At 54.3% G+C, this 18,346-nt stretch overlaps 1 protein-coding gene across 5 annotated transcripts in view; it reads left to right on the top strand.

Annotated features, from left to right (window-relative positions):
* The window catches only part of DNAH2 (dynein axonemal heavy chain 2), a 131,281-nt gene that overhangs the window by 63,819 nt on the left and 49,116 nt on the right, over nt 1-18,346 (top strand). For all 5 annotated transcript variants that reach the window (XM_061588226.1, XM_061588228.1, XM_061588225.1 and 2 more), the window contains exons 25-43: nt 30-191; nt 885-988; nt 1,736-1,892; nt 2,406-2,488; nt 4,158-4,338; nt 5,301-5,439; nt 6,582-6,799; nt 7,039-7,137; nt 7,875-8,000; nt 8,610-8,720; nt 9,812-10,000; nt 11,693-11,796; nt 12,157-12,346; nt 12,486-12,666; nt 12,815-12,942; nt 13,034-13,186; nt 13,573-13,698; nt 15,028-15,246; nt 15,696-15,813. In XM_061588226.1, the coding sequence (XP_061444210.1) occupies nt 30-191; nt 885-988; nt 1,736-1,892; nt 2,406-2,488; nt 4,158-4,338; nt 5,301-5,439; nt 6,582-6,799; nt 7,039-7,137; nt 7,875-8,000; nt 8,610-8,720; nt 9,812-10,000; nt 11,693-11,796; nt 12,157-12,346; nt 12,486-12,666; nt 12,815-12,942; nt 13,034-13,186; nt 13,573-13,698; nt 15,028-15,246; nt 15,696-15,813 (2,788 nt within the window). The remainder of the gene's footprint in view (nt 1-29; nt 192-884; nt 989-1,735; nt 1,893-2,405; nt 2,489-4,157; nt 4,339-5,300; nt 5,440-6,581; nt 6,800-7,038; nt 7,138-7,874; nt 8,001-8,609; nt 8,721-9,811; nt 10,001-11,692; nt 11,797-12,156; nt 12,347-12,485; nt 12,667-12,814; nt 12,943-13,033; nt 13,187-13,572; nt 13,699-15,027; nt 15,247-15,695; nt 15,814-18,346) is intronic.

Raw genomic sequence — 18,346 nt, forward strand, 5'->3', positions numbered from 1 at the left:
CGCTGACCTCTTTTCCATCTGTTCTGCAGGAGCTGGATTACATCCAGCAAGTGTGGGAGATCACAAAGGAGTGGGAGGTCCACTGGAGCGAGTGGAAGACAGGGAGCTTTAAGACCCTGAAGACAGAAGTGATGGAGAACACGGCATTTGCCCTTTTCCGCAAGCTGAATAAGCTGAGCAAAGAGCTGAAGGTAAACATGTGGCGGGGGGGCACATGGGATGTCACCTGAGACCCTTCCCAGTGGACCCTTCTTGGGGCCTCCGGGGTCCTTTTTCAAGCAGAGAGGAGACCATCAGGACCTGCAAGGGCATTTTGCAGGATGGGCTAACTTTCCTTCTACACTTCCTGCCTAAGAAAAGCACTCTCCCAGAAGCAAGGGTGGAGGCATCCCGTCTGCTGCAGTAGATGGCCCTGTTTTGTTGTTGTTATGTGCCTTCAAGTCGATCACGACTTATGGCGACCGTATGAATCAGTGACCTCCAAGAGCATCTGTCATGAACCACCCTGTTCTTGTAAGTTCAGGTCTGTGGCTTCCTTTATGGAATCAATCTCTTGTTTGGTCTTCTTCTTTATCTACCCCCTTCTATTTTTCTCAGCATTATTGTCTCTTCTAGTGAATCATATCTTATTTTGTGTCCAAAGTATGATAACCTCAGTTTCATCATTTTAGCTTCTAGTGACAGTTCTGGTTTAATTTGTTCTGACACCCAATTATTTGTCTTTTTCCCAGTCCATGGTATGCACAAAGGTCTCCAGGTGCAACAAAACTAGCGCTGAATGGTCCAGCGGCAATTGTCTACAATCCCTTGTATTGGTTCTGCCAAAAGATCCTTTTCAGCCTTCCAGTTCTTGCAATCTTCCACTGTCTGTTTTTTGACTCTAGGATCGGAACTGGGAGATCATTGAGACCTCCAAGCTGAAGATTGAGCAGTTTAAGAAGACCATGCCCTTAATCACAGACCTCAGGAACCAGGCCTTGCGGGAGAGGTAGGCAGCTTGACTACTTGCTAGGCTCTTCCCTTGGGGAAAAGTAGAAGGACATTGATTTCAGGGGGGCTGGAAAAGAAGGGTGGATCATGGAGACATCTCAAGTGATGTGGCCAAAGCTGCACCGAATGGTATACATACTTCCCACACTCTCCTGCGAAAGTCTTCCAAGAATTGAGCACAGATTTAGGATAGAGGCAATGCATGTCTTTTGTGAGTTGAAAAGGACCCTGCTTCCCATTAAGGCAAAGCTACTCAATAGAACGGTGGGCAGGCCATCCTAGGGGTCATTTTGTGTCTCATATACATGCTGGTTGCAGGGGCTTCCAGCACCCACCCCAGTCCTGGCCACCATGTTTGCTGAGAATGGCTTTCCAGTGGCAGGAGCCCCTGGAACTGGGCCATTAGCATCTCTGCCGATGAGCAAAGGAAGGCATGCAGGGGGAGATGCTGTGGAGGTTCAGGCTGAGAATCAGTGGATGACAGAAGTTCCCTGGGCTGCCCTTTGAGGGACAGGGTGCAAAGGTTTAAGACAGGCATAGGGAGCCTGCACCTTCTCCACATGTTGCTGGACTGCAACTCCCATCATCCCTTGCCATTGGCCATGCTTGCTGGGGCTGATGGGAGTTGTTGTTCAGCAACATCTGGAGGGCCACAGGTTCCCCCCATGTCGTGTAAGAGTTGAATTTTCTTGGTCACCCAGGAAATAGAGAGCCCCTTTGATTGATTCGTTCCGATTCCCTGCAGACACTGGGATCAGGTGAAGGATCTGGTCCTCAGGACATTTGATCAGGATGCTGAGGATTTCAGGCTGGAGAACATCATTGAGCTGGGCCTGGATAAGCACGTGGAAAGGATTGGCGAGATCTCTGCTTCAGCCACCAAGGAGCTGGCAATTGAGCTGGTAGTGTCTGCTGGGTGCTGCTCTTGCTTCGTCCTCTCTCCCTGGGGGAAGGCCTGAGTGTCGCTTGCAGGGGCCAAGAGGGACCCATGTCATCCCCTCACTGAGCACAGGGATGGGGAACTGGATCCATCCAGCAGGCCAGATCCTGGTCTCCTGCTACCCCTGCAAGCCATTTTGACCTCCCACCTGTCAATTGCCTGATGTCACCCTGACATCAGGTGAAGCATTTTGGAATCAAATCATGCAGGCAAAGGAACAGGGCTTTGCAAATGCCTGCAAACTCCACTTTCAGCAAGGCTTTGCATCTTTATCTGTACCTGTCGGACAAGTGAGTGTAGCTTCAGGAAAACAGCCTTGTGGGCCAAATTAAGACCCCTGTTGGGCCTAAGTAAATTCCCCACTGCTTCTTTAGGAACTGAGTGCACTGCTGTGCAGCCCCCATGATCTCTCAGCGCAGGCGATTTCCCAGTGGTCATGCCCACCTGACCGGTCATGTTGTTGCCCTCCTCACAGGCTCTTGAAAACATTGCCAAGACCTGGGACATCACCACTTTGGACATTGTGCCCTACAAGGAGAAGGGACACCACCGAGTCAGGTAGGCCTGCAGAAAGTGGCTCAACACTGTTGCAAGAGAAGGGCAGCCCCCTTATCCAGGATGGTTGGGCCTGGCTATGGTGATGCATGCCGTAGCAACATTCAGATCAGGTTTCTGTAATGCGCTGTACATGGGGCTGCCCCTGGAAAGCCTCTGGAAACTGGTCCAGAATGTGGGCATTGGGACACCCATTTTGCAAGGGTTGCACTGGGTTCCTCTTAGTTTCCAGGCACGCAGTTCAAAGTGCTGGTCTCACCTTTAAAAGCCTAAATGTGGGGTGGCAAACGTGTTGGGGCCCTCCAGATGCTGCTGGACTGCCAGCTCCCATCCGCTCCAACAAGCACAGCTGATGGTCAGGGATGATGGGAGTCTTAGTCCAGCAGCAGCTGCAGGGCCAGAGGTTCCCTACCCTGCCCTTAATGGTTTGGGCCCAGGATATGTGAGAGACCATCTGCTCCCCTACTTGCTGTTTAAGTTCTGCAAGGGAGGCTCTTCTCTGCATTCACCAGTGGTGCAGGGAGACAGTTGGCTGGGAGGCGGGAAGAGGCCTTCTTTGCGGCTGCACCAAAACAGTGGAATTCCCTTCCCTGGGGAGTTTGGTTGGCCTGCTTTGTCTTGATGCCTATCGCCTGGTCAAGGCTTCTTGGTTCTGCCTGGCATCTGGCCAGCTGGGTTGAGTAGCTGTAACTGGTTGATCCCCCTCTTTTAAGGTATTGTTTTTTAATTGTTTTGTTTTGTTTCGGTTTCATGGTGATATTCATTTCTGTGGTCTCTCATTAATTTTTAAATGTTTTTGTAAATGTTGTTAAATTGCTCCAAGCTGCCACGAGCATCGTGACTGTAATGGAAGGGCAGGGAACACATTTTCAAAAGAAATAAAGTGACTCAGGGGATATAGGAGCCTGCACTCCTGGGAGTTTACTGCAAAGCGCAGAGGATAACCTAAGAGCTCCAAGCTTCCCTTCTTCCCTTGCTAGGCTTGACTGAGCCCAGCTCAGTTTACTCTGAGCCACAGCTTGGTGTCCTGCATGCCGAGGAGCCGCAGGGCTAGCGTGCCCCAGTCTGCCAGGGAAAGGCAAAGAGCTTGCTCAGCACTGCTGCCCAAAGTTGCCATCTAAATCGAGCTGAGGAACGAGTGGGCCCCACGGAATGAAATGATACAATTCTCTGTGGCTGGTTCTGAGGTTTCTAGGATAGTCTTACGTCAAGATTTTTTCCCATGGCAAAACTTGGAGGAGAGAATGTAGGTGGCGATGCCAGCAGGGGCCATGGAAACTTCTCACGACACACAAGTCTGGTTGCTCCTCACTTGCAGGCAGAAGGGGAGGCCTGAAGATGGGGAGTGGGGTGGAGTCAGCTGAGCTTCAGAAGAGAAAATCCTCATTTTTCTCCCGTAGGTCAGGAACTCTGGGCCAGTGTGGGACTCAAAAAGAGTCCCCAAGCAATGACCTTTTGAGGCTCCATTTCAAGGGGAAATGGGAGTGTGAGATGAGAATTTGCTGGCCATAACTTGGGGCATGTCAGTGTATTTATGTTGGCATAAGTTCCAGCCCAGCTGCAGGCCAGAGAGAGGGATGGGATCTTGAATGAGTGCTCTGACCCCACAAGGGGTCTGGTTTCTGGGCCTTGTTTAGGAAGGCTTGTGCTCACACATTCCCTGTTTCTGCAGAGGAACCGAAGATGTGTTCCTGGCACTGGATGATAACCAGGTGGCCCTGTCCACAATGAAGGCCTCCCGCTTTGTGAAGCCCTTTGAGAAGCAGGTGGACCGCTGGGAACGCTGCCTCTCACTCATCCTGGAGGTGATCGAGATGTTGCTGACGGTGCAGCGGCAGTGGATGTACCTGGAGGTGAGGCTGCTGCTGTCCCTTCTTCTTTGAGTCAGTCTCCAGAAGGCAAACTTGGTGGCAGCAACTCAAGAGGCAGGACGTGAGAAGCATTCCTCTTTGGGGGACAAACATCTGTTCCATGCTGAAGCTACCAGACAGGCCTCTGAGCAGGCATGAAGTGTGATCAGTTCATAGGAGGGGGCATTAGTTGGCTCTCCGTCTTCTGAGGAAAGAGAAAGGAGAGAAGCAATCTCTCTTTCAGGCAGAAAGCAGGAAGGACTCTTTTATTAGTTCTCCCCTTAGTTTCTCCAACAGAGAGAGAGGGAAATTACCCACAATCCTCAGGGAATATTGAAGGTGTGGCTCATTGAATCCTGCTGTTCAGAAAATGTGGTGTTCCTTTGAGGGATGCCCACCCGGCTGTGTGGAGGGCTCCCCCACACCCCACTTTGAAACCCACACTAACTGGGGAGAGTCAGATCCTCCCTGTGATCCACCCTTAGCATGGGAGCAGGAGCTGAGCCATCGAGCTCTGGAGCTAGTCCCTAAGAAGCTCTGTGGGAAGCTATTAATCCACCAAGGGTCCAGAGGAGACTTACATCCTCACAACCAGCTTCTCCTCTTCCTGGCCATTTGCTGGGTCGTTGTCTGCAGCTGCATCTTCTCCCTGCTCCTTGAGTAGCCTCTTACTCTAGAGAGTTGTTGCCCTAGAACAGCCTTTCCCAACCAGGGAAACTCCCATCTTTCCTGATCATTGACGATGCTGGCTGAGGCTGATGGGAGTTGTGGTCCAACAACATCCGGAGGCACACTGATTGGGAAAGGCTGCCCTAGAAGCTGGCTCAGGTGAGATCCTCACACGTTCTCTGTGATGCTACTGCGGACAAGGGATGGGGAGCAGGGTCTGGTGACCCCTCATGCCAAAGGTGCAGGTGCCTCCACTTTGGGATCCCAGTGATTTGTGTCTCCCCTCCTATCCCCAGAACATCTTCTTGGGTGAAGACATCCGCAAGCAGCTGCCCGGTGAGTCGGCCTCCTTTGACCACATCAACAGCAGCTGGAAGACCATCATGGACCGCTTTGTGAAGGACAACAATGCTCTCCGTGCCACACACTTCCCAGGTGCGGCTGATGCTGCTGGAGGGCATGGACAGGGAAGCACGGGTGTGGGTGGGGACAAAAGCTCAGTGGGGAGAGACTGCCCTTGATTGGCCGGAAGGAGGCCCCACCGATTCAGTCCCACCTGTCTCCAGTTAAATATCCTCAGGTAGCAAGTGATGGGGAAAAGCATCGCCTCTCTTGTCTTTTCAGTGCCTTTTGAAGACCTTCCTCTTTCAACAAGCCTTTTAAGTAAAGACCTTTATCCCAGTCTGCATCTGTACTGGAATTGTTTTTCCCCCCAGATGTTTAAGATATTTTGTTTTAAAAATGTTTTTTAAGATGTTCGTTTTTAAGTTGTTCTTAATGTTTTATCATTGGCTTGCTGCTCTGAGCTCCCTTTGGGAAGAAGGGCGGGATATAAATGCAAATAAAGAAATTAGTAAACAAAGCCTGGAGGAGAAGAGACTGGGCTAGAAGGACCCCCAGATGGTAAAAACCGGCTTCATCTGCTGTATATTTCAGAAAAGCATGTGTTTGTTCACTATGCATTTGGACAACTCTTAAGATACCATAACCAAACGTTGCATGATGGCTCCTGAGCAGCAAGGAGCAGGTTTTTCATCGTGTTTGGAGATTGCCCACAGCAGCATGAAGGCCATTTTGAATCAAGGTGGCAGACTGAACGTTTCAGAACTGCACTTTTTTTAGGTTTCTTAGAATTCCCAAGCGACACAAGGCCGTTAGCGTGTCCATACAGACCATGTATAAGGAATCTGTACAGCCCCTCTAGATGTTCCTGAACTACATCTCCCATCATCCCTTGCCATTGGGCCATGCTTTCTGGGGCTGGTGGGAGTTGTAATTCAGCAGCATCTGGAGAACCAAACATTCCCCACCTCGGATGTAGAAGTTCCTAAGTTGTTGGTTGGTTAAGCTCTGGCTGCTGCTGTGGGTTGCTGTGGGATTTATTGTGAGCCAAATGAGGGACAGCTCAGGGTGGGGAGGGCGGGATGGTGGGAGGCAAGCTGAGAGTTTGGACATTGCGGGCTCTTCAAGGCCTACAGCAGGCCACTGGGCAGGCTGAGGAAGGCGAGTTTCTTTCCCAGGGGTAAGGCCCACTTGTGACTGTTCTGTGACTCCCTCTCCCTCCGTACACTCTGCAGGCCTGCTGGACAAGCTTGTGGAAATGAACGCTGCCCTGGAAGAGATCCAAAAGTCCCTCGACATGTACCTAGAGACCAAACGCCATGTCTTCCCCCGCTTCTACTTTCTGTCCAACGATGATCTCCTGGAGATCTTGGGCCAGTCACGGAACCCAGAAGCTGTGCAGCCCCACCTCAAAAAATGCTTTGACAACATTAAGTGTCTCAAAATGCAGAAGGTATACCCCATGGCCTACTTGGCCGCCAGCAGCCCCCTCCTCCAGCCCACTTCACTTCCTCTTTGGTGCCTTTTCAGTTATTTTGTTTCTGTCCATTAAACCTGGTGGTTAATTGGCAGCTTTCCTCACGCTGGGGTCTTTTTTGGCAGGAAAGTTAGCAAAGGCACCTCTCCACCTTCCCACCCCCAAGCAGGTAACTGGGATTTTAAAACAATCCTTGCTCTCTTTTTTGCTCTCAGATTGGCATGACCAGCCGATCCGAAGCCCTGGGCATGTACTCTTTGGATGGCGAATATGTGGATTTCACGCATGCGGTGCTGCTGGAGGGGCCTGTAGAGGTGAGTGATTTCTGCCCCCTGCCCAGCACCATCCTTGCTCTCCTGGACTGTGGAAAATACCACAACACCATCCAACATAACAAGCATCGCAAGCATCTGTAAAGTTGGCCAGGCACTAAATGAGGCCTTGCCAGGCCTTTGAATGTTGTGCCTGCTCTCTCTCTCTCTCTCTCTCTCTCTCCCTCTCTCTCTCTCCCTCCCTCTCCTGACCACCAGACTCCCTGCTTGGGGTTACTTTGATATTCTAGGTGGGCAGAGTTTAGCTCAAAGTTCCCCTTCCTGGCCCTCTGCTCTTGTGCCTTAACAGGAGGTGGCCCACAGGCCATATTGGGTCTCTCCAAGTTAGCCCCCTGAACCTCCGCCTCTTCCACTTCCTCCCACTGTCACCCTTGCGGCTTTCTCTACTGCTCACGGAGCGTCCTGCCTTGCTAAGAGTGTGTATCTGTGCACTTTGAGAACCACCATGTTCAGCAGGCACACCCAGCAATGGAACCAAAGAGCCGTGCTGTGGGGCACCCGTCTTCCCAGGATTTTCCATAGGTTCCACGGTGGTCTGAGTGATGAAGATGGGACTCTGTCAAGGAGGGAGCTGTTGTTATCCTTTAATGTGGGATCCCTCTGATATTTCCCCTTGTCACTTTGTGCAGTGGTATTGAAATCCATCTGTGAGCATTTACGCAGCCCCCCCCCCTCCCGGTCTGCCTTCAGAATGGATTTGCTGATGCTCGTTGTTGCAGGAGTGGCTGTGTGACGTGGAACGGGCCATGCGCTGGACCTTGAGAGAGGTGCTGAGGAACTGCCGACTTGCCTTGAAGAAGATGCTAACCAAGAGGGACAAATGGGTGAAGGAGTGGCCTGGACAGGTGACGGACAAGGCCAAAGTCAGGGAGGGAGGGAGGGAGGGAGGGAGGGGACGGATGCTGTGAAGACTTAGCAGGCACCAAAGCTACATCAGACTGGATCAGCGAAGGCCCCAGTATGTGTCAGTCGGGTGTGCTGCCTTTTAGCCATGCACATGAATGCCAGGAAGAAAGATGCAGTGAGATTTTAGGTGGAGAGTAGCCTCCAGGCTCCTGTGTCCTGCTCTTAGCCACGCAAGTGGGTGTCTTCAGCATGTCTCATGGAGAGGGGGCAGGAGGTAGGAGCCCTAGGCTCCTTATCTGCCATTAGAAGTCATCAGTACTACTTAGTGCAGATTAGTTATCCCCAAAAACCTTCTCCCGTCCCATCCTTTTAAGTTGTACTCACAAGCTGGGCATTTTTTTCCTGCCCCTTTTAATGCACATTTATGGGTGAAGCAGCGATTCCAGTTTGTGAAGGGACCCAGAGGTAAAAGCAGCTGTCCTTGAGTCCCCAGTGAAAAATTCTGCTGCTGAGAAATCTAGGGTGATGGGTTTGCTTGGAAGTGGCTCCCCACAATCACCATTGGCAGCCTCCCCCCCCCATGCTTACCCAGAGTCTTCCTCTTGCAGATGGTGATCACAGCCAGCCAGATCCAGTGGACGACAGATGTGAGCAAGTGTTTGTCTACCTGCAAGGAACGAGGGGACAAGAAATATCTCAAGGCCATGAAGAAGAAGCAGGTGAGAACAGGGGGCACCTGGTGCCTCCAGATGCTGGCAAGTCTGTCTCCTTCCTGGGCTCCCTGACATCTGCCTGTGCTCGCATGTAGGTAGAGGTGCCTGGAGAGGAGCACCCATTTGCACCTGCCTCCCCTCAGACCAGGCTTTTCTGTTACGTGCAAGTGGGGAGGCTGCCGAGATTTGCACCTCTCTGGGGATGTGAGTTTAGGGAGCTGTGGCCTGAGGGCCACATGCCCTTGGGTCTTTGGCTCTCTAAGACAGGGTGGGTGTTGGGCCACAGCAGCCATCAGTCCCTCCTGAGCCATTGGCCATGCCGGCTAGGGCTGACAGCAGGTGGAGTCCCAGCAGCGTTTGGAGGGCTACAGGGTTTCCCCACTCCTTCCCTCAGAGCCTTTAGGCTCCTCCCAGGCTTTGGGCCCAGAATGTGCTCATCCCTGCTGCATCCAGAGAACTTGAACATTCTCTGAGAGGCAGTGATGGCCACCAACCTGGATTGTTTTGAAAGAGGATTAGACAAGTTCATGGAGAGCCCTAAGGCTATCAGTCACTACTAGTCCCAATGGCTATGTCCTCCCTCTGCTCTTGGGGGCAGTTGCTGAAAACTACAGGGGAATGCTGTTGTTGCGCTGAGGTCCTGCTTGCGGGCTTCCCTTTGGGGCATTTGGTTGGCCACTGTGAGAACAGGATGCTGGACTAGAGGGGCCCCTGTTGGCCTGATCCAACAACAGTGCTCTTCTTATGTTTAACAAAAGTGGTGCATCTTTTTGGAGCAGATGCTGCAAAGATCTGGTGTCTGGAGCATGGGCTTTCCCTGATTTTCCTGGGGTCCCTCCTTATATATAACATAAGCTGAGCCCAGCTGGATCAGACCAAGGATCCATCTGGTTCAACATAGCCAGCCAGATGCCTCTGGAAAGCCAACAAGAAGGGCACAAAGACCACAGCCCTCCTCCATTGTCCCCCCTCCTCCTGCCCAGTAACTAGCATTTTGAGGTATACTGCTTCCGGACCTGGAAGCTCTGTTTTGCTGCCATGGCTAAACGGCCATGGATAGACCCATCCGTCACAAACGGGCCTTTTTTTCTGGGCAGGTGTCCATGCTAAACAAGTACTCGGAGGCCATCCGAGGCAATCTGACAAAAATAATGCGCCTGAAGATTGTGGCGCTGGTGACTGTGGAAGTCCATGCCCGGGATGTCATTGAGAGGCTCTACAAGAGTGGCTTGATTGACGTGACGTCCTTTGAGTGGCTGAGCCAGCTTCGCCTCTACTGGGAGAAGGTGAGCGGATGGGAGGCGGGCACGTGTGTGGTTGGGCGGCTGGGCGTGACTGGGCATGAGCGAGCAAGGGGGTGTGGGGAGGGGAGAGAGAGATTCAGTGTGCATCAGTGAACAGGCTTCTGCTGCTGCCCTCTGCTGGACAAAAATGGGTCATTCTCTTCTTTGTCAGCTGTCCATCCATCCTTGAGTTTCATTTCCCTCTGCTGTTCATGGTATGAAACTGCAGGAGTCTTTACTGCTGGGGACGGTAGGAGCCTGGGCTGAAACATGTGTGTGTGTGTTGCCTCTTTTTTAGCCCAGCAAGCCCTTGATGAGGTTTGGCTGGCAGTAGCTGGACTGCTTGATTTGTTGGGAGCCCAAAGAGCCCCCTGAAGAAGCAAACCTTTGGCCTGTTTCTGGCAGGTGCCGGCCACCCCCACTCCACGCCCTTTGTGCTTTCAGACCTCCACAGCTCAATGGGATAGCATCCAGGAGGTGGAAGGGGGAGGCTGCCGTGCTCTGACACTGGCTCCTATTATAGCCCCAGGCAACCTCCTTTGCTTTTGTGCTTGACCTTGTGAAGCCAGGCCAGGTTTAGCCCAAGGTCCAAAACATGGCCGGAGTCAAGTCCACTACAAGCAAACAAGAACTACAGGAGCTGGTGGCAGAGCTCAAGAAGCCAAGGGAGCGGAGGGGGATCTGGAGTGACGGAAGCAGGCGTGCCATCAGTCAAAGTCAGGCAACAGTGGTTGGGTACAGAGAGCAGCCACTTGGGCAGGAAGAAGTTACTTGGGTGGAGGAGAAACTGTGAGCCTAGGGCTTTATGGGGCCAGACGGAGCGTGATTGGTCCTGGAAGGTCAGTTGACAATTCTCAGGCAGGCTGGATATCCTTGAAGCACAACGCTGAGCTGCCCAGGCTGGCAGTGGAAACAGAGGGTGGGTGTTACAGGAGGTAAAGATGCTGGGAATCCCAATTCTGTCTATCCCTCTCCCCCCGCTCTCTCTCTTTCTGTCAGACACACACACACACACACACACTAGGGGCTGCACCCCTGCTTGCTTCACTCATGAATCCCTTCCCCCACCAACCCCCCTCGCCACACCTCCTTTTGCCCCTCACCAAAGCCACCCACCCGCTGCCTCTCTCTCCTTCATCTGCTGGCCCACCAACCCTCAGAAGTCTGTCGTCATGCTGTAGTTCGCAGTGCCATCTGTAGGTGACCTGCTTCCTGATGGCGTTCTTATTCAAATATAGAATAGGGGATACTGGCACCGTAACACTTTCTTTCCTCTGGTGTGTGTGTGTGTGTGTGTGTGTGTAACAAAGTCAGGCCCAGCCAGCAGAGTAGAGCAGAACCCTCTTGGGACGTCCCACTCTTGGGACGTCTGCATATGTCCCAGCCTGGGCTTAGGCCAGCCTTCCCCATCCTGGTGCCCTTCAGATGTGTTTTGGACTACAGCTTTCATCTGCCCCAGCCAGCATGGCAATATGACGTTGATGGGAGTTGCACTCCAAAACATCTGGAGGGCACTAGGATGGGGAAGGCTGACTTAGGCCGTCCCAGGAGAGCTTCTAACTCCCTCTGTAGCTATACAGGTGCTGGAAAAAACATGTCGCATCCATGTCACTGCAGCAAGAAGCAGCGCATCATCCCTGTGGCTTTGGGCTGACCCTTCTCCACCTTCCCTTCTATGAGAACTCTTTTTTTCAGGACTTGGACGACTGTGTCATCCGGCAGACCAACACCCAGTTTGCCTATGGCTATGAGTATCTGGGAAACTCTGGGCGGCTGGTCATCACCCCACTCACTGACAGGTACCCTGTGGCAGGCGGGCACATGAGGGATGGCAGTCTGTGACCAGGAAATGTCTGGAGCTTTCTATCCATGGAAGCTGGCATGTGGTGAAGGGCTGAGTGGCTGCAGCCGCCTCCCGAAGGCTGCGGTTTGGGTCTGCCTAGGCTGGAAGTGGAGGAATCGGCTGAGAGAACAAGAGGGAGCCTGGAAAGGAGATGAGGCAGCGAATGTTTGGGGCGGGATGAAGAAGAATCGAGCAGAGGAAGGCCAGGAGGGTGGGGGGGACAATGGGGAAGTGAGAATCCTACAGCAGGCGCCCTGAGTCCTCCTCTGTGGGGAGAGCGTGTGATGTTTGGATTCCTTCCGTCACTCCTTCACAGGTGCTACATGACTCTGACCACAGCCCTCCACCTCCACCGGGGAGGGTCCCCCAAAGGCCCCGCAGGCACTGGCAAGACAGAGACGGTGAAGGACCTGGGCAAGGCATTGGGCATGTACGTCATTGTGGTGAACTGCTCCGAAGGCCTGGACTATAAGTCAATGGGGCGCATGTACTCTGGCCTAGCACAGGTGAGGAGGGGACTTGGAGTGGGGAAGGGGGAGTCAGACGCTGGGCCTGGGAGGCTTGTCTCCTGATGCTCTCCACCCCTCGGGCTTCCCACCCGGCCTTGGCTCTCCTTGCCTCATGTCTGTTGCTTTGCCCCTGCAGACCGGTGCCTGGGGCTGCTTTGATGAGTTCAACCGCATCAACATTGAGGTCCTGTCTGTGGTGGCCCAGCAGATCCTCTCCATCCTCTCGGCTTTAGCCGCCAACATGACGCGCTTCACCTTTGAAGGCCATGAGATCAATCTGGTGTGGTCTTGTGGCATCTTCATCACTATGAACCCAGGTGGGAACTCAGGAGGATCACAGTGGAGGCCATCCTATAGTGGGCAGGGGTGAGGTTGAGTGGAGGCTTGGCTGACCTGGCCAAGGAGGGCATCTCCACCCTTGCACATTTGCCAGCACTAAAGTGCTTCTGTCGTGCCATGTGTCAGGTTACGCTGGACGTACAGAGCTTCCTGACAACCTCAAATCCATGTTCCGTCCCATCTCGATGGTTGTGCCGGACTCCACACTCATAGCCGAAATCATCCTCTTTGGAGAAGGCTTCAACAACTGCAAGGTACTGTCAGGCTACTGGGGCTTGCAGAAGCAGAACAGTCGGTGGTGACAGAGCTGTCAGAATGATGCTCCCCAAACGGCTTCCTCCCCAGATCCTGGCTAAGAAGGTCTATACCCTCTACTCACTGGCTGTGCAGCAGCTGTCGAAGCAGGACCACTATGACTTCGGCCTCCGGGCCCTCACCTCTCTGCTCCGCTATGCCGGGAAGAAGCGCAGGGTGCGGCCAGACCTTTCAGACGAGGAGGTGAGGTGGCCCTTGCCTTTTTTGGCAGATGTGCCAAAAAGGTGTGGCCAGCACGGAAGATTCTTGGCTAGTGATGACCAAGAGCTCCAGCTGTTCCTTCCAGTCCCCAGCGCTGGAAGGATGAGGAAGCTGCCCGTGGCTTCACAGTGGTGGTGCGTGTACAGGCGTGGGAGGAGAAATGATCTCATTAGTGGCCTGGGAGGCATCTTTTGCTGTACATGTCCACTTTTGGAGACTCTGTCAATCATGTGGCAGCTCCTTTGCCCCCATGGAGTCCTCTCTGCAGTCTCTGATGGTTCCTGTCATGGAGGGTCTGGGACCCTTTTCCTCCTCCTCCTCCTCCTGCCACATCCCCTTCAGCCAGCTCTTCCGCTCTGCACATGCAGGTCCTCCTCATGGCTATGAAGGACATGAACATAGCCAAGCTGACATCCAACGATGTGCCCCTCTTCAATGCCATCATTCAAGACCTTTTTCCGGGCATTGAGTGCCCCGTCATTGACTACGGAAAGGTTAGCCAGCCACTCCCTGCACATGCCCCTGGGCTTTGCTGCTTCTTCCTAGGAAATGGGACAGCAGTACCACTGAGTGCTGAGATGCTGCACTCCAGGGAAAGCCTCTCCCTGGCAGATGGCCAGCCGCTAATGTGGGGACTTAATCTAGAACCTGCCAGCCCATAATGCCCGGTGGTGGTGCTGGGTAAGGTGGGGACTTCCATCCTGGGAGATGTGAAACGAAAAACAAGGTGCTGCCCATGTAGCTTTCCAATCTCATGTTTCCTTCCTTCCTTCCTTCCTTCCTTCCTTCCTTCCTTCCTTCCTTCCTTCCTTCCTTCCTTCCTCCCTCCCTCCCTCCCTCCCTCCCTCCCTCCCTTCCTTCCTCCCTCCCTCCCTCCCTCCCTCCCTCCCTTCCTCCCTTCCTCCCTTCCTCCCTTCCTTCCTCCCTTCCTCCCTTCCTCCCTCCCTCCCTCCCTCCCTCCCTCCCTCCCTCCCTCCCTTCCTTCCTTCTTTCTTTCTTTCTTTCTTTCTTTCTTTCTTTCTTTCTTTCTTTCTTTCTTTCTTTCTTTCTCCCTCCCTCCCTCCCTCCCTCCCTCCCTCCCTCCCTTCCTCCCTCCCTCCCTCCCTCCCTCCCTTCCTTCCTTCTTTCTTTCTTTCTTTCTTCCTTCCTTCCTTCCTTCCTTCCTCCCTCCCTCCCTCCCTCCCTCCCTCCCTTCCTCCCTCCCTTCCTCCCTCCCTCCCTCCCTCCCTCCCTCCCTCCCTTCCTCCCTCCCTCCCTCCCTTCCTCCCTCCCTCCCTCCCTTCCTCCCTCCCTCCCTCCCTCCCTCCCTCCCTCCCTCCCTCCCTCCCTCCCTCCCTCCCTCCCTCCCTCCCTCCCTCCCTCCCTCCCTCCCTCCCTCCCTTCCTCCCTCCCTCCCTCCCTCCCTCCCTCCCTCCCTCCCTCCCTCCCTCCCTCCCTCCCTCCCTCCCTCCCTCCCTCCCTCCCTCCCTCCCTCCCTCCCTCCCTTCCTCCCTCCCTCCCTCCCTCCCTCCCTCCCTCCCTCCCTTCCTCCCTCCCTTCCTCCCTCCCTCCCTCCCTTCCTCCCTCCCTCCCTCCCTCCCTCCCTTCCTTCCTCCCTCCCTCCCTCCCTCCCTCCCTTCCTTCCTCCCTCCCTCCCTCCCTCCCTCCCTCCCTCCCTTCCTCCCTCCCTCCCTCCCTCCCTCCCTTCCTTCCTCCCTCCCTCCCTCCCTCCCTCCCTCCCTCCCTCCCTTCCTCCCTCCCTCCCTCCCTCCCTCCCTCCCTCCCTCCCTCCCTCCCTCCCTCCCTTCCTTCTTTCTTTCTTTCTTTCTTTCTTTCTCCCACAGTTCAAGGAAGTGCTTGAGGGGGAGCTGAGAGAAATGGGTCTGCAGGTGACCCGTTTCACCATCACCAAGGTGATCCAGCTGTACGAGACCAAGAACTCCCGCCACTCCTCCATGATTGTGGGCAACACGGGCAGTGCCAAGACGGTCACCTGGCGTGCCCTGCAAGCCACCCTCTGTAGCCTGCATAAGAGCGGAGACCCTTCAGCCAACATGGTCCGGGTCAGTTGGTCACCGCTGCGTCTTCCCAGGGCCGGGCAGAGCTGACACTGGGCAGAGCTGGGAGCCAGCCAGCCGGCCTCCCTCCTTACCTCTGCTGACTCGTCCTCAGGGGTCCATCCTATCACAGCGCTTCTCCCCACTCCCATTTTCTCTCTTCCTGCTGCGGCCTCCGTTGGTTGGGTTCTCTCCTCCGCTCTTTCCTTGGTTAAGTCTGGGTGACCGCCCTTGATATCAAAGAAAGGGGGACAAATTACCTCACTCTCCCGACTCCTGGTTTTTTCTGCCCCATTGGATGGCCGTTGACCCTAGATAAATGGAATGCAGAGGCCTGGCCAGGTCTTAGCCAGAAAAAGGGCACCTTGCTTCCTCCTGACTGCAGCTTATTCTCCCCGACCCTGTCTCTTCTCCCCCCTTCTCCCTCTCTCCTTGCTGGGCATGCCTGCTTCCAGGAGTACCCCTTGAACCCGAAGGCAGTTTCCCTGGGCGAGCTGTATGGAGAGTACGACCTCAACACCAATGAGTGGACGGACGGCATTCTGTCCAGCGTCATGCGAATGGCCTGTGCAGGTACCCCAGCCCGCCCTCCCGCTCCTGCCTTCCCTCTGTGGGGAGGGGCTGTGATTATTCAGGGGAGCATGGTGCACTGCCCAGGGTCATAGGGAACTGCCTCATCCCATGTCTTGGCTGCTGGGGCCATCTAGGCCAGTGTTGTTCGTCCCAAGGGTATCTGATGTGGTGCCCTCCAGATGTGATTGACCTGCAACTCCTATCACCCCTGGCCAGCATGGCCCAGTGGCCAGGATGATGGGAGATGTAGCATGGGAGATGTAGATGGGACATTTGGAGGACACCACGTTGGCTGCCCCTGGCCTATACTGCCTGACTGCCTGGAGATGTCGCCAGGAATCTCGGACCCAAAGGCCCTTCTCCTTCTCCGGGCACAACGCAGCCCTGCTGCTCTGCAGGCCGGGCTGGGTCCAGGATGCCCAAAGGTATGAACGAGTAGGCAAAGGAGAAGAGGGGTGGACAGTGATACCCACAGGGAACATAAGCAGAGCACTGCTGGGTTAAACCAAACTTTCCCCCTAGTCTAGCATCTTGTTTTGAACAAGGGCCAGCCAGATGGCTTCGGAAAGCCTGCGGGGCAGAGCAGAAAGGCAACAGCCCTCCCCTCTTGTTTGTCCGATATTAAGAGGTATACTGCCTCTGGACCTGGAGGTTCCATTTTGTTATCATGGCTGTTGATACCCCCAGCCTTCATGAATTTGTCTTCTCCCCATTGGCCACCCCATCTTGTGGCAGACAGTTCCATAGCAGAGGCTGCTGCCTCCATGACAGGCAGAAGTGGCTGGAGCCACCGTGTGCATGTGAGTATAATGGGGAGGTCCCTCCTGCCCTGCTTGTGAATTGCTTGCTGCCACCAAGGCTGAGCCCCAGGTGAGTCAGAGGGAAACTGCACCAAGCCTGTCAGAGCATGGCCCTCTAATGCTTAGGGTGAGTCTCTTGACAAAGGGGGCACAGGTGAACAAAGGGGTGGCCCACCCAGCCGCACTGGAGCCTTAGGCTGCTAATGGGGCGGTACCTGGGCCTTAAGGGGAAAGGAAAGGCCTGGCTCCGCACTGCCCCAACTCTTGCCTCCTCCTTTCCAGCCCCGCTAGCAGCCTGTCTCTTCCCCCCCCCCGCCCACTTGCCTGCCTGCCTCTTAAACACCCTTCCTCTCCACTCTGCAAGGGAGACGGCAGAGGCCATGGAGCTGCTGGGCACGGCCGGCTGGCACCAGGGACTGCGAGGGAGTGGCCTTCTCTGTGGGGACGTGCCCTCGAGGGCTGGGCTGCTGAGCCCCACGTGCATGGGGATGCAGGGCAAGCGTGGGATAGAGCTGCTCCTCAGCCCTGGCTCATGCCGCTTTGCCTAATAGCCTCACTCCGAGGGGGCACTGGTGATTATCTCGGAGCGTCCTCAGTAGGCCCCCTGCGGGCCCTTGCGTTGTTGGATGCCAGCGGGGCGATGGTTTTGCTGTTTCTAGGAAACGGTGGGAGAAGGAGTGGGGGAAGGCCTTCCTCTGACCCCAATTTCTATGATAATTGAGGATGGGAGCCTGGTGGCATTCATGTTGATTTGGGGTGGGTTAAGGTGGCCTGCCAGCTTTTCCTTTCGGCGTAGCCCTTCTGGTCTTGCCCTGTGCTGGAGGGCCAGTTGTTTGTGTGTGTGTCTGTGTGTGTGTGTGTGGGGGGAGATGGAGGGTCCAAAGGCAGGGAACAGGATTCAGTCTTGGCGTAGGTTGCTGCTTCAGAAAGACACATCTTGTTTTAGGGTTTCTTAATCAGTTTCAGAGCCAGTGTGGTGTAGTGGTTAAGGTGTTGGACTACAACCCGGGAGACCAGGGTTTGAATCCCCACATAGCCATGAAGCTCACTGGGTGACCTTGGGCCAGTCACTGCCTCTCAGCCTCATGAAACCCCTATTCATAGGGTCGCCATAAGTCGGAATCGACTTGAAGGCAGTACATTTACATTTTTTTAAATGGGTTTCAGCACCCCCTTCTTTGCATATTGTGGCAGAGCAGGAGCTGATTACCCTGTGAAGTAAATTGGGTGGTTTTTTATTTATTTATTTAATTTATTATTTGATTTATATCCCGCCATTCCTCCCAGCAGGAGTCCAGTTTGTGGTTTCTGGGTTCAGTTTGTGGTGCTGGGGCTGCAGAGTTGCCAATGGCTGGCTACCTTTTCTTTTGCCTGCAGTATGCTGTTTTTTGGGGTCATGGGGGTGGTTTGACTCATTTCTATGCCAGCCTCAGTTTCTCTTGCCCCCACAAATCTTCCATATTGAGGTTGGCGGGGGGCTGATTTGCACTTGTGATGATTGATTCTGACCACCCCTGTTCATTGTGCTTTTAGTGTAGTCCGGGGTGTGTGAGAGAAGCAGCTGGCCGTGTACAAAGTGGTGGGAGCTGGCCATTGGAAGAGCCACCTTGCAAGGCTGAGCATTCGCTCTCGCCAGGTGGCCACGGCTCCCTAGCCTGTTTTTCAGCTGGGATTTCTGCCCTGTTGTTTGCTTGCCCAGCCTGCCTGGCTTCCTACCTTGGATGTTACCTCTC

The sequence above is a fragment of the Rhineura floridana genome, chromosome 11 (genome assembly GCF_030035675.1).
Source record: "Rhineura floridana isolate rRhiFlo1 chromosome 11, rRhiFlo1.hap2, whole genome shotgun sequence".
In the NCBI taxonomy this organism is placed as follows: Eukaryota; Metazoa; Chordata; class Lepidosauria; order Squamata; family Rhineuridae; genus Rhineura; species Rhineura floridana.